The sequence below is a fragment of the Leuciscus leuciscus genome (assembly GCF_965113295.1).
Source record: "Leuciscus leuciscus genome assembly, chromosome: 20".
NCBI lineage: Eukaryota > Metazoa > Chordata > Actinopteri > Cypriniformes > Leuciscidae > Leuciscus > Leuciscus leuciscus.
Window position 1 is genome coordinate 13,200,113 of NC_138744.1, and position 15,163 is coordinate 13,215,275.

The 15,163-nt window shown below is 38.2% G+C and overlaps 1 protein-coding gene across 2 annotated transcripts; it reads left to right on the top strand.

Moving 5' to 3' along the window:
* The first annotated feature begins 573 nt into the window (after positions 1–573).
* On the top strand, positions 574–13,935 carry lingo4b (leucine rich repeat and Ig domain containing 4b). Of its 2 annotated transcripts, none has more exons than XM_082149421.1 (3): positions 574–1,044; positions 10,040–10,163; positions 10,965–13,935. In XM_082149421.1, the coding sequence occupies exon 3, from the start codon at positions 10,977–10,979 to the stop codon at positions 12,789–12,791; it is 1,815 nt and encodes a 604-aa protein (XP_082005547.1). In that variant the 5' UTR covers positions 574–1,044; positions 10,040–10,163; positions 10,965–10,976; the 3' UTR covers positions 12,792–13,935. The 2 variants fall into 2 exon arrangements, with proteins under 2 accessions (XP_082005547.1, XP_082005548.1); XM_082149422.1 differs by lacking the exon at positions 574–1,044 and adding an exon at positions 9,143–9,948.
* The last annotated feature ends 1,228 nt before the right edge of the window (positions 13,936–15,163 follow it).

Below are 15,163 nucleotides of genomic sequence, written 5' to 3' on the forward strand. Positions count from 1 at the left end.
AGAGAATGTACAAAATACAGTAGGCTATTTAACAAGGCAATAGGCCTACATACTTTTACAGTGCAACATTTTAATATATAAGAGTAATAATTAATAGCAATAAATAATAGGCCTTTTTAAATAAGTAGGCTATATGCTACAAAGTAGCAAAGTGATTGCATATTCATGTGGAAATGGGCATTCCCAGAATTCCCTGTGGAACCACTGCAAAGCAAACAGAATTTATTTCGCCCATTTTTAAACAATTTATGTGCCCTGTTGCCTTTTAGTTGATGTTTATAGCATGTTATGGCTAAATCTGAGTCATTCCATAACTCTTGAAATACTGTTTATATATTAAAGGTCTGTCAAGGATGCCAGCTTTTTACCTTTTCTATTTATTTTATTTTTAAGTAGACTAATTTCAGTTTTGGATTTTGTTCTCTTTTCAACAAAATACCAAGCAATTAAAACCAGTTTACCACAAAAAGTCACACTGTGAGCATTTGTACCGAATAAATCGACTAAAGTAAACATGTGTCCCATGAGATGTTTTCAACCATCCACAAGCCACGAGTCTCACTCAGGCGACCATCTGCTGCTTTACCTAAATCCGGAGATTTGGCCAAGCCTCACAAATATCTGTCATTCTCTCAGAGTGCCCTCACGAGTGTTATCCTTCATCAGCTCTGCTGAATAGACCAGTAAACACCGATCTGCTCTCTAAACCGCTGGGGTTTGGATGTTCACTCGTATTGAAACGGGCAGGTGGGAGTTGGAAGTTAGAGGAGCGAGTGCAGAGGAGCGTCAGTACGGAGAACAGCCAACCTAAATTAAGGTTACAATTATCCTACTAGACCCCGGAGGGATGTGTCGTAGACAGGAGGAATTAATGAAGAAACAAAGCGATTAAAAACATTCGGGTCTTGTCTCAAGACAGGCTCGTCGTCTTTCTGAGCACGATGTTAGAGGACATTGTGCAGAAGTGAGGAACTGCGAACCGAGATGGACAAAGACTTGGAGAGCTATGAAATCGCTGCCATGCAGATAATGTGAGGGGAGCAGGTGAGTTCCGCTTTGTGTTTTGTTCTGATAGTTTACTTAGGTTATATTCAAAGTAATGTTTGTTTGGTGTTCTTCAAGGTTATGACTAATTTTGAAGTTACTCATTTCGTCACATTCAGACTTCTTACTCATGGATGTCAAAACATAGCCCATTGTCTATTACATTATTTTAAGCTGAACAACAGACATTAAAGTTTAACGACTCTTGCTATAGACTCTTGTTGTAATCACAATATGTGAGGAATTTCATTCTAACACTATGGTTTCCAATGTATAGGTGATATTGTGGATGTACATGGTCAATTTGATGTATTCTTACATAGGCTGTTTACGTTTCTTTAAAAAACAAAAAAATATGATTCAAAATCATTTTCTTAAAATATCAGGTATGTGTAAAGCTGGTAAATTGAGTAGAGATGGATTGATGAATTAGACTCAATGACTCTAGATAGATCGATAGATAGATAGATAGATAGATAGATTGACCAATCAGACTTAATGACAGATAGATAGATGATTGATTGATTGACCAATTAGATTCAATGACTCTAGATAGATAGATAGAGAGATAGATACATAGATGATTGATTGATTGACCAATTAGATTAATTGACTCTATCTATCTATCTATCTATCTATCTATCTATCTATATATATATATATATAGAGAGAGAGAGAGAGAGAGATAGATAGATAGATAGATAGATAGATAGATAGATAGATAGATAGATAGATAGATAGATGATTGATTGACTGACCGATTAGATTCAATGGCTCTAGATAGATAGATAGATAGATAGATAGATAATGACTCTAGATTAGATAGATAGACTGATTGATTGATTGATTGATTGACCAATTAGACTCAATGATAGATAGATAGATAGATAGATAGATAGATAGATAGATAGATAGATAGATAGATAGATAGATTGTTTGACTGACCAATTAGATTCAATGACAATAGATGTTTCTTAGTTTGTTTAAGCCCAATTGATAGGGCCAGATTTTGTTTTGGGAGGCAAACACCTAAAAATAGCAGTCAGGGGCACCAGTGGTCAGCTGGCATTGTGTGCAGCATTCGCATTCCCGCATGGTCACTGAGGTTTCGGAGGCCCCTGGCAGTGGCAGTCTTGGCTGTCTTAATTAGAACTAATCAATCTGAGCAAGTTCTGTCTAATGAGATTTCAAACAGGATCCCACATCCCGCATGATGTGCAGCACTGTAAATTCCTGTCGCACACTCGTGAACCAGCGCTGAAGGAGCGCAAGCTTTGGGGCCGGTCCAGACGAGCACTTTAATCAGAAGAGTTGTAATGCACAGCAGGGCCTGATTTATCACCAGTTGATGGGGCGGAGCAGTAAAAGCACTTACTTGATCACTGGTTTGTTTTGCTTGGTCACTCGACATTCTCATCATTCCCTCATATATCGGCATGTGATTTATGAGGTCTGCCGCTATGAAGTCATTTTGGAGTGTGGTTTAATATCACTGAACAGGTGCAGATGCCCTGTTTTGACCAGTTTTGTCCTTTTAATAATGCACAGCAGTTACCTTTGAACTAAATTTGAGATTTGTGGCCCTGATAAGTCCGCCTCACATTGTGAACATCATCCTGGTTCTTTGTGTAATCCTGCTGCCCTAAAACGGACCTATTTAGGACCGCTTAGACTGTGAACTATCCAGGCCACCATATGACCCTGCTAATGGGTGTCCTGTATTACAGCACACAGCCAGATGAAGAGATCTCACTGGTGAACTTTTCCTACAGACCAGACCCATCTTTTAACTAAGCAATTGCTGATTCAAATTTTCTTTTCTTTTTTTTTTTTTTTTGTAAAGAATGTTTCATTTAAGAGCTGGATCTGTGACCCTGGATGGTAGGCAATCTGTCAGCACTACTGGGTTTCAATGCCAATTGATGGATTAAAATCTATGGACGTCTAATACATGGGCGAAGCAGTTTCTGTGCTTTTCACAGATGACATATGAGCTTAAAGCACATCCATATGTGTGAACTCTCACAATCACACAAAAAATCAATGGACTCATACTTGATTTATACTCTTTGCTTCAAGACACGTTGCATCAATGGAATGAAATCTGAATCCGGGCCCTCACTAAACAAATTATCTCCATCCCACCAGCATGTCTGAATTTCAGATGCTTTTGGCGCTGCATGTTTCACAGGTTTATGTATACAGTATAAATGCATATGTTTGTAATCTTTTGTCTTTTAAAAACTTGCTTAAAATTAACAATTAACTTGTGCAATGCACATATGCAGTGACCTAGTTACATTAATGCATTCAGTTTAGCCTGAGGTGACCTCGTTTGTGTGTCCTTGAAAAGTTACTGTTAAAGTCATTTTAAAACACTCATGCACATACAGTATGTGTGTTGCCTTCTGGCAGGCAGTAACATGCGAGATGATGATCTCGTGTTCATTTTTCCATAGATACATTTATTTTGCATTACATTTAATGTCTTTGGGTTACACAATGTACACGCACTGAATGAAGTGACCAGCACAAAGCTGAATAATCATAATCTGTCCTTCAGACTGTTGTTATCCCAACGTGACCTCTCTCAGCTGCTCCACATAATCATGAAAAACAGTGAAAGCATGAACATTCATATTTGTTTGACCAAGTAAAATATACACAACATATTGATATTGTTTTCTGTGCTAAAAACTTATAGCAATTATTTGTCTATAATTGTCTATCATTTTTTTATTGTTTTATTTCTGATTTATGGCGCAAATTTAAATAATGATTATTTTACAATAACAAGACATACGCATAAAAATACACAATAACAATACAAATGTTTAAATTCAAAAAGAATAATTTCAAGGGATACACTGAGATAATCATGTTCATGCTATGGCTGATAAAAGATAAATGTTACAATATCAAAACACAATTTGATATTTAATACTTTTTTGTCTAAATAAATAAAAAACATTTTAAATGCTACAAGTGGATTTAGGCATCACAAAATTATAATACCGTATATGAAAATCAGATTTTTTAATTTTTTTTTAAACAGTGTTATTAAATTTATTAAACAGTGTTATTAAATGTTTTTAAAATTGAACTTACAGTAAAGTGAGCATTAGATGATGGCAAAGGCAATCTAAATGTAAAAATAGGGGAAATGAGCAGGCTCACTATCTGTAAAAAAAAATCGAAGTCGTTAACCATAATTCAATCAATAGTTTAATAATTAAACTGGTAGTGTGCATGGTGGTTTGCTGTTCCCAGGGAAACTGTAATCTGATAAGGTGTTAATGGCGTTGTACACAAAAACAAGACGTTGGCAAACAACCACCACTAAGGCAACAAAATCAGTCACACTTTAACAGAGGCTGAGACTATAAATGCTTGTTTTATATGCTACACATGCAAACACACAATGGATATGTTTTTTAAACTTTCAGCAAATGTGGATTACAGAAGGATGAGCAGAAGCGTCTTGTAAATTCACTGTGGGCTTGAAATGCAAACACTTTGAGGAAGCATCTGTGTTTTGTGCATCCAAGTGTGAACCTCACCTTCTCTGTAATATTTATTTTTCCATTCCCCGGGCAAGCTCGAAAGGGAACAAATACTCCATGTCCTGAAGATCTGTCATCATATCCCATAGCTAAACAACACCTGTTTCTGAAAGCTTTGAATACTTGCGTTCATTCCCATGGCTTTATTCTGTGGCGGGGTTGGAAGGCCAGGGGCCATAAACAGCCTCTTTCTCACTTTGATGCAATTGTTGCTGTGAAGAACTGATGTGAGGAATTCTAATTGGAGATTGGAGAGTGGCTCAGGGTGGTTTCCCCCCGGCTGGGACGAGAATAGCACGGGCTCCAAGAGGCAGGTGAAGCACATTCCCTGGCTGCACTCAGAGGTTAGAGGTCATGCTAAACATGCAGGTTGGAGACCTCTGATATTGTCACTGAAGAGGTCCTGAAATTTTAGACGCTGTTGTAAGGTAAAATAAAGGGTAAAAATAAAATATCTTGTGGTTTTGGCTGACATTTTGTGAATATCCTGTAATGTTGAAAGTTAATTTTCATTTTAAAATGGCTGGATTCCCTCATCCTTTTGCTCTGCGCATCCTTCCCTTGACCTTTCACAGTAAAATACACAGTTAAAGCTCAATAATTCTTCTTTTCTTACTGTTATAAGCCCTTCTGCATGCCTAGAGCCAGTGAAGTGCAAATTGGAGTCTGTCTGCAGAGGCTTTAAGTGTTGTGTTTACTAATGGAGTCAGGGGAACAGCTACAGCAGCAGTGGAAAGCTTTTGCCCCCCTTTTATAGTATCAGGCAGACGTCCATGTCAGTTATTGTAACCTAATGAAGCCTGCCTGACCCTGATGAGTTTTGACTGTTGATGTGAAAGTATGAAAATCAGGTCTGAAATGAGAAAAACAACACATTATTCGGGTGTGTTCAGCTTAGTGAGGGCTGGCTAACTGTGATGACATTGCATCAGATCGACAAGGGCACACTCGATGTTTGGCAGAGTGTTGATTGTTAGATAAGAGCATTGCCAAAGCTGGAATGTAGGACGGTCCTGTATGTGATTATGCAAAAGTTTTACTATGAGGCATCTTATTGGGTTTGGGCCACAAATTTTTATTTTAACAATGTAAATGTAAAAAAAAGTGCATGATTTAAAGGGGTGGTATAATGCCCTTTTCACAATATGTAAAATAAGTCTTTGATGTCCCCATAGTATGTATCTGAAGTTTTAGCTCAAAATACCCCACAGATATTTTTATACAGCTTGTTAAAGTTGTCGCTTTTTGAGGGTGAGCAAAAACGCACCGTTTTTGTGTGTGTCCCTTTAAATGCAAATGAGCTGCTGCTCCCTGCACAGAGGGCGGAGCTTCAACAGCTTGTGTCCTTTTACCTCACACAGACATGCACTGGAAATTTCCAAAACTTTTAGCCTTTTATGTTCAAACCGAAGTCAGAAAGATGGAGAGATTCAAGATGAAGTGACAACATAGACAACATTTCTGAATGGTTAGTGGGTGAATTTATGTGGCTTATGTGTAGTTATCCTCTAGTCATTAATTAGCATTTTCTGTCTTGATAATCTATAAATCGCGTTCCCGGGGGCGGGGTTTATTTAAATTTTAGGGTTAGTGATGTCACTAACCCGGGAGGAATGTCTTGTAGTCCCTACCAGCCTTTGTTGTAGTCCTTAAAAAGCAATTTCTTTAAAAGAAAATATCTCCCTTTGCTTTGAACTTTGAGCGTGTATATATATATATACACTCACCTAAAGGATTATTAGGAACACCTGTTCAATTTCTCATTAATGCAATTATCTAATCAACCAATCACATGGCAGTTGCTTCAATGCATTTAGGGGTGTGGTCCTGGTCAAGACAATCTCCTGAACTCCAAACTGAATGTCAGAATGGGAAAGAAAGGTGATTTAAGCAATTATGAGCGTGGCATGGTTGTTGGTGCCAGACGGGATTTCACAATCTGCTCAGTTACTGGGATTTTCACGCACAACCATTTATAGGGTTTACAAAGAATGGTGTGAAAAGGGAAAAACATCCAGTATGCGGCAGTCCTGTGGGCGAAAATGCCTTGTTGATGCTAGAGGTCAGAGGAGAATGGGCCGACTGATTCAAGCTGATAGAAGAGCAACTTTGACTGAAATAACCACTCGTTACAACCGAGGTATGCAGCAAAGCATTTGTGAAGCCACAACACGCACAACCTTGAGGCGGATGGGCTACAACAGCAGAAGCCCCCACCGGGTACCACTCATCTCCACTACAAATAGGAAAAAGAGGCTACAATTTGCACGAGCTCACCAAAATTGGATAGTTGAAGACTGGAAAAATGTTGCCTGGTCTGATGAGTCTCGATTTCTGTTGAGACATTCAGATGGTAGAGTCAGAATTTGGCATAAACAGAATGAGAACATGGATCCATCATGCCTTGTTACCACTGTGCAGACTGGTGGTGGTGGTGTAATGGTGTGGGGGATGTTTTCTTGGCACACTTTAGGCCCCTTAGTGCCAATTGGGCATCGTTTAAATGCCACGGCCTACCTGAGCATTGTTTCTGACCATGTCCATCCCTTTATGACCACCATGTACCCATCCTCTGATGGCTACTTCCAGCAGGAAAATGCACCATGTCACAAAGCTCGAATCATTTCAAATTGGTTTCTTGAACATGACAATGAGTTCACTGTACTAAAATGGCCCCCACAGACACCAGATCTCAACCCAATAGAGCATCTTTGGGATGTGGTGGAATGGGAGCTTCGTGCCCTGGATGTGCATCCCACAAATCTCCATCAACTGAAAGATGCTATCCTATCAATATGGGCCAACATTTCTAAAGAATGCTTTCAGCACCTTGTTGAATCAATGCCACGTAGAATTAAGGCAGTTCTGAAGGCGAAAGGGGGTCAAACACAGTATTAGTATGGTGTTCCTAATAATCCTTTAGGTGAGTGTATATATATTAATTAAAATATGGAAAATATGTATATATTAATACAAATAAAGGCATAGGAAAACGGTTTTACTATGAGGCATCTTGGGTTTGGGCCATCAAAAAGTAATATATAAATATATTAAAATATGAATAAAATATAAACAATTTATTTTAACCATAAATGCTATATATAGAAATTTTGTACATAACAAGAAACATTTTTTTAATTGAAAGCAATCTCAAAGCCAGCTGTCGAGATGTTTTAGCATTAAAATCATGAGATCAAAATCACTTATGCTAAGTTTTCTTGCTCTTCTTTAATAGCAATCAAGATGAGCTTAGTTGTCAGACAGTGTGAAAATGCCATATAGGCAAGCAGCAAGACACAGAGCAAGAGTTTTGTCACCTCCATGTTCAGATCTCCTACACCTGCTGCACTGTGTCTTTCACAAGACGACAGAGAGGGATTCACACCTTTAATTTGTGTAAGCCAGGCTCTCTGCTGTGTGGAAAACCAATATGGTGTCAAAACAGACAAGCCAATAGTGATTCTCTCTCCCTCCTTTGGCTAGATACGGCATTATGAGTCAGCTTAGTTGGCCAGTATAAGGCCTTTGTGAGGAGACTGGGGACGACACTGAACTGGAGAACTCAGGGAAACAAGTCAACCTCATTTTAAGTGTTTTTTAGCAGGAACAGGTTCAAAATAGAAGCTTTGTGTGTAAACAGGAGAACAAGAGAATCCCAGACCCATGTGAATAGGCTATATTAAGCAAGCAAGCAGTGGGAGAGGTGTAATGCAAGGCTGGTAGGACTTTGTCACGACAAGGTAGGAGTTTGTACCCATTTCATTCAGTTCATTCGTATGCAAAGTACTACTGTACCAGAAATTTGTACAAATACTGTGTATAACTATGATATATTAAGCATTTTAATTCCAATTTAGTCCAATTCTAAACCTGTAAGAGTTTCTTTCTTCTGTTAAACACAAAAGAAGATATTTTGAAGAACCAAGCATTTTCTGGTCCCCGTTGACTTCCATAGTATATATATTTTTTCATACTATGGAAATCAATGGGGACCAGCAGCTGTTTGGTTACCCACATTCTACTTTTATGTTCAACATAAGAAAGAAACTAATACAGGTTTAGAACAACTTGAGGGAGAGTAAATGATGACAACATTTTCATTTTTGGGTGAACTATCCCTTTAAGTAGTTTGTTAATTGTCACCTTTACTGAGGTTTATGTGTGAAGTATGGAGGTTGTATATAATAAATTGAAGCATCTTTATGATGCAAAATGTTTTCTGAGGCAAAGACTCGCAAGCTGTCTTTCCCTTTAGAGGTGATTCATGAATAAAAACTGTGCATGATAAAGATAAATAAAAAATTCTTGTGCTGCTTATTGACATTTGACAGGAGACATTTAACGTTCAGTGAACAAACAAATCCAAATAGGCTAAATTACTGAGGATAATTGCACTTATTGAAAGAACAAATCTCATTCTCATCTCAATCCATCACGTTGCCTTGATTTCCTTTTTCAGTACAAAGCTAAACATCCTAGGTGTGTAAGGTTCTCTCAAAACCCACATTGCTATAATCTTTTTTTGTATTATTTTTTTTTAGAGTGCAGTTTTATCTTAATTCAGTGCATGTACAGTATGTTAGATAATGAATTACTCTTGATTTAGACTGCATGTTGAATTCATATATTACTGTGCAGTCCAGTGTTTTTCTTTGGGCTCTGATGGGTCGTTTGGCTCAGCTCAGTCCATTAAACTGAAGCAGAGTCAACGTCTGTCCATGCTGAGTGGGTAATTCCTAATTTGTGTCTAGGTCTCTGCACCTGCACCCTGTGACATGAGGTTAAGCTGGACTATAGTGAAAGTGCCCTGCACACACCTGTCCTCTCACATCAGACCCTCGAGATGTAAATGCAGAGGGCTGGAGCGAAATAAGCATGTTACCGTGCAGCTGTCACCTGTCTCATCATTTTTATTTACTGTCAGGGTTATGTTTAGGTCTGTTTAGTTTTGTATTCAGTCAGTTAGTTGTTCCCGCTTTGCCAGTGTTCTGTGTTCCCTAGTTAGTTTCCTTATTAGTTTCTACGCACAGTTCTTTCTGTTCAGTGTTCGGTCTCGTTTACGTTTATGTTTAAGTGTGGTTAGACTTGTTATATCTCCTGTGGTTTTCCTGAAGTGATTGTTGAGTTTATTAAATACTATTTCCTTGAATCTCATTGTGCCGTGCGGCGTGCGTGTTAAGCCACACCGAATCGTTACATTTCCCAAATGAGTGTGCATTTAAATGACACACATACATTTTGCTGTCTCGTACAAAAACATGTCTAGAATGTTCCACTGCTGTCCTTCATCAGGAATGGATGCAAAGCTGTTCTACAACTTCAGTTGTGTCTGGATCAGTCGGTCTGTCTAAAAGCAGAGGATTAAAGAGATTGTTAGCATCATAAATCAGTCTCAATATTTTTTGCTGTTTTTTCTCTTCTCTCTGCTTTAGGCTTCTGGAAGTGTGACGTAACGTCTAAATGTGACTAAATGCATCTCCAACGAACACTGAGCCCGACATAGATACCATCCTGAAAATATCTGGTTATGAGAACTGGCACTACAAAAGTCCCTTGGTAAGTATAACTAGACAAATAAAAAATATGAGTTATGGGTAAAGCAGCAACGTTTGTCTTCTAATTCAATAATTTTACATCTATAGTTCTTGAAAATGCTTATTTTAGATGCAGAATAATACTTAGTAGTACTTACAATAGTACTGTTCCGTTGTGATTGATCAAGATGCATTTGGGTCAATAACAAAACACAAATTTTCATTTTTTTTTTTGATATCTATTAATTTATTCAAAAAACATGATTAAAAAATAAAAAAAATAAACATATTATGCAAATGCATCTCATACATACAATTACTTCTCTTCTATGATGAGCATATTTTTAAGTTCTGAATTAAAATTAACACTGATATTTTGGAGAGAGATAAAGTCAGATATGTCAGGGTAATAAAACGTGATGAAAATAATGTCATAATGAAAAAAAGCCTAATTAAAATAATGAAATTCTTGAAAAGAAAACAATGTGTATAGTTTGTAATAATCTATTGCTATTCATTCTTAGAAAAAATATTTTAACAAAACTGATTCAATACTTATTAACAGTTAAGAAGATAGTTTTTAACTTTGATTAATATATTTAAAAACATTTTTGAAAATAGCTAATTAAATCAATGATTAATTTTTTTTTCAATTTAATGACTTGTGTGACCATCAAGTATTCTTTTCCCAAACTTCTTCAGTGATTCAAAAGGTTTTTCAAAACCCCATGAAGCCAACAAGAATACACAGATTACAACTTGACATTATGATTTTAAAAAGATTAAGATTAATTACACTTAAATGTAATTTTCTTTTTTGCAGGAAGGAGGTAAGATGTTCATGGATCTGTGTGGCCAGCGGGGCGCATGGACAGTCCTGCTGCTGTGGTGCCTAAACCTATCAGCTGCTGACCTCACCTGCCCGCAGAAATGCACTTGTTACCGTGACACGTTGGAGGTCAACTGCTCCTCAAGACACCTGACGGGTGTGCCTGAGGGGTTACCCAACAATGCCAAACGCTTAGACCTTTCAAGAAACCAACTGAAAACGCTGGCTAGGCGTCAGTTCTCCGGCCTGTCAAAGCTTGAGGACCTGGACCTGAGTGAGAACATCATCTCCATGATTGAGGTGGAAACATTTCAGGGGCTGAAGAACCTGCAATACTTGAGGATAAAGAACAACCGCCTGAAGATCCTCCCGGTCGGGGTCTTCTCCGGCCTCTCAAACCTTCAACGTCTGGACATCAGTGAGAATGAGATCCTGGTTTTCCTGGATTACACATTCCGGGACATGACTAACTTACAGCAGCTCGATGCAGGAGAAAACGACCTGGTGTTTATCTCGCAACGGGCTTTTGTTGGGCTGCAGGCGCTGAAGGAGCTGAACGTGGACCGCAGCAATCTGACCTCCATCCCCACTGAGGCTCTGTCGCAACTTCAGAGCTTGACCAAGCTGCGCCTGCGCAAGCTGACCATAAGCGTGTTGCCCAACAATGCCTTTCGCCGACTGCACCAGCTGCGCACATTGCAGATCCTCCACTGGCCTTCTCTCGAGACGTTACATAGCAACAGCCTGGTTGGTCTCAACCTTACCACTTTAGTTTTAAGCAACTGTAACCTTAGCTCTGTACCTTATGCTCCACTGCGCCATCTCGCTTACCTGCGGTACCTCGACCTGTCCTACAACCCCATCACCTCCATACAAGGCAACTTGCTGGGGGAGCTTCTGCGGCTGCAGGAGTTGCACCTGGTAGGTGGGAGCCTGCTACGTATTGAGCCAGCTGCCTTCAGGGGTCTGGTCCACTTTCGTCTGCTCAATGTGTCCTCGAATCGTCTGACGACATTGGAAGAAAGTGTCTTCCACTCGGTAGGGAACTTGCAGACACTGCGGTTGGACAGAAACCCGTTGGCTTGTGACTGCAGGCTACTCTGGGTTGTGCGACGACGTCGGAGACTGGATTTCGATGGCCGCCAACCCACCTGTTCGGCTCAGAATCAGCACAAGAAGGCATTTCGTGACTTTTCCGAGGCTGATCTTCCAGTTATATTTACGTGCAGACGAGCGCAGATTCTGGACCGCCAGCTGCAGGATGCGAGTGTGTTGGAGGGCGTGAACATACGGTTTGACTGCAGAGCTGAGGGCTATCCGTCGCCTTCTATTACCTGGCTGTCAGCCCAGCAGACTGCACTTAGCTCTGTCGGGAGAGTACGAGTGCTTGCTAATGGAAGTTTAGAAGTGCGTTATGCCCAAGTACAAGACAGTGGAACGTATCTGTGCACTGCAGCTAATGCAGCGGGGAACGACAGTATCTCCGTGAGTCTGCAAGTGGAGGGGCTCCCACAAAACCGCACCGCATCGTATTTCTCAGACGAGGGATGGATGGAAACTTCATTGCCTCCTTCTACTAACTCCTCCACACGAGTGTCAAGTCCTTACCCATTTGATGCTAAAACTCTCATCATTGCTACCACCATGGGATTTCTCTCTTTCCTCAGCTCTGTGGCGATCTGTTTCGTGTTTATGTTCTTCTGGAGTCAGAGCAAAGGACAGATAAAACACACTGCCACTATAGACTTTGTGCCACGATCATCCATGGGTGGAGGTGGAGATGGTGGGGACACTGGGAGATTCACAATGAAGCTTATTTGAGCTGGAATAGAGAATAATTGGTCATGGTAACAATTAGTTGAGCCTTTAAAACTGTAGTAACTCTTAAAGTTGCAGCTTGCCATCACAGCAAGGTACAAAGCCTTATGATAACATATTTTGCAAGCCTGATTGACTTTCATGTAAATAGGTACAGTATAGTAACTTATCTTTATAATAATCTCATTCATATTTTGCAAGTCTGATTGACATGAATGTAAGTAGGTTTAACTTCTCTTTTTTAATAATATTTTAGCTGAAAAGTTAGATTATTATCAAATTTAAGATAAGTAAGGTAGTATTGTGGCTTGAGCAATTCCAAAGTCTGAAGATAAACAACAAACAAATTTTCTTACTGTCCGATAGTAATAATTCATTTTGATAAAATATTAATAATAATAATTATTATTATTAATAAAATACTTAATAAATAAAAATTAGATATAACTTTTATTTACTATTAACTATTATTAATAGTAAATTGTATTTAAAATAGTATTAAAAATGTAACTACATTTATTTACTAATAAATTATATATATATATATATATATATATATATATACACACACACACACACACACACACACACATAGTATAGTGACTAATAAATAATTAAGCAACTGTTGGATATTATTTTGGTCTGCCCTCTATTTGGTTTGTCATTTTTTTTAGGCTCACAGCTCTTAGTATAATGAATAAAATCTCTTCCTTTATAAGGCCTCAGGCACAGTTAGCCTTTAGAGATATTCATTTCACTGCCAAATTAAACCAGAACACGCCATGCGATGATGCATTTCACAACAGTTACAATGCAGTTTTAGAAATTGTAATATTGTTGCACAAATGTATATGCAAAAGACTGAAAAAACCCATAGATCTATATATGTCTTAACAGCCTATTAACATCTATTGTAGTTTGTAGAAATAAAAACATTGCAACAGGAAATAAATGAATTTAACTAATAATCATTTTTTTAAAGTTAAGGATTTTAAATGGACGATAAGTTATTGAAATGGACTGCTGTATAATATATTGTGTGTGATATTGTACATTACAGATGTTATATTTATAGGTTGCAGTAAGATTACAAAAACTTTGCAAGGTCATTCAGAAATGTCTTTTATGCTTCTTCTTTTTTTCATTTTTTTTTTTAAAATAAACATCATCAAGTGATGTTATGCCATGCCAGTGACTCTTATGGCTATGCACAAATGGCTATGTCATGATTGCACACACACATGGTTATTTACCTAAGATGCTTTGCAATTTATGTAATGTATATAAGTTATATTTCCACATTTTGATGTTTTTGCTAATGCATTTGTAAGTTATAATATTTTGCATTGGATCATTAAAGACTATGCAAGTCTGCCTGTTCAGAAAACCATCTTGTCTCACTATTTTTACTCCACAGGGTTCCATTTTAAACCTCCTCATTAAAAATTCAAGTACATTTCTAGGTAAATGTCTGAGTCCTGAAAGTCTGAACAATTTAGATACCGTGATCATATCCCTTTGTTACTCTGGTGCATGCAGTGTAAAATTGTCCAGATGTAAGCTCCATCTGTTTCATCAAGGCAGCACCTATAACCTTGAGTGGCTGCAGTTTTTCTTTAGCTCATCTGATTGTGAAGGATAAATGACATGAGATGTAAGGGAGAAGAATCTGCATAATTATCTGCATCAGTCACTGTCTTGTTTGTTAAACGGAGAAATAATTGTCTCCTGCTGCCTCTCATCTGATTACCTACGATTAATGTTTGATTTTACAGAATTTATGCCATTCATTCAGTCTAATAACAAAGTCAAACTGATACGTGATAGGTATGTTTTATTACACTGATGACGGATTATTGTCTGAGAGTACAGGAAGAGACGGGGAACTCGCAGTGGTGTTTTAGTCAGGCTGTCGTTTTGTTGGACAGACAGTTCTCAAGCTTTAACTGGATTCTGCTGAGAGAGAGAGAAAGAGAGCGAGAGAGTGAGAGTAAATCATTTCTGCTGTTGCCCAGAATAATCCAGAAAAAAAAGATGATAATCACATGTATGACCAGTGGTTTAAACCCTTTAGGATTACCTCTAGATGTCTCAATCTGTTATATAGGTCTGTCTGGCTACGGGCGTACTATGATCAAATAAAAATGCGTTGCAATTAAACTACAACTAAACTAAATAATAATAAAGTCAAATAATAATTGTATTAAGATGAGAATGTCGTCACGTTTTTGTAATATATATACACACAATAAAAAATAATAAACATACTGCACAGATATAAAAGTGTGTGTCTGTATGTGTGCGTGTGTGTGTGTGTGTGTGTGTGTGTGTGTGTGTGTGTGTGTGTGTGTGTGTGTGTGTGTGTGTGTGTGTGT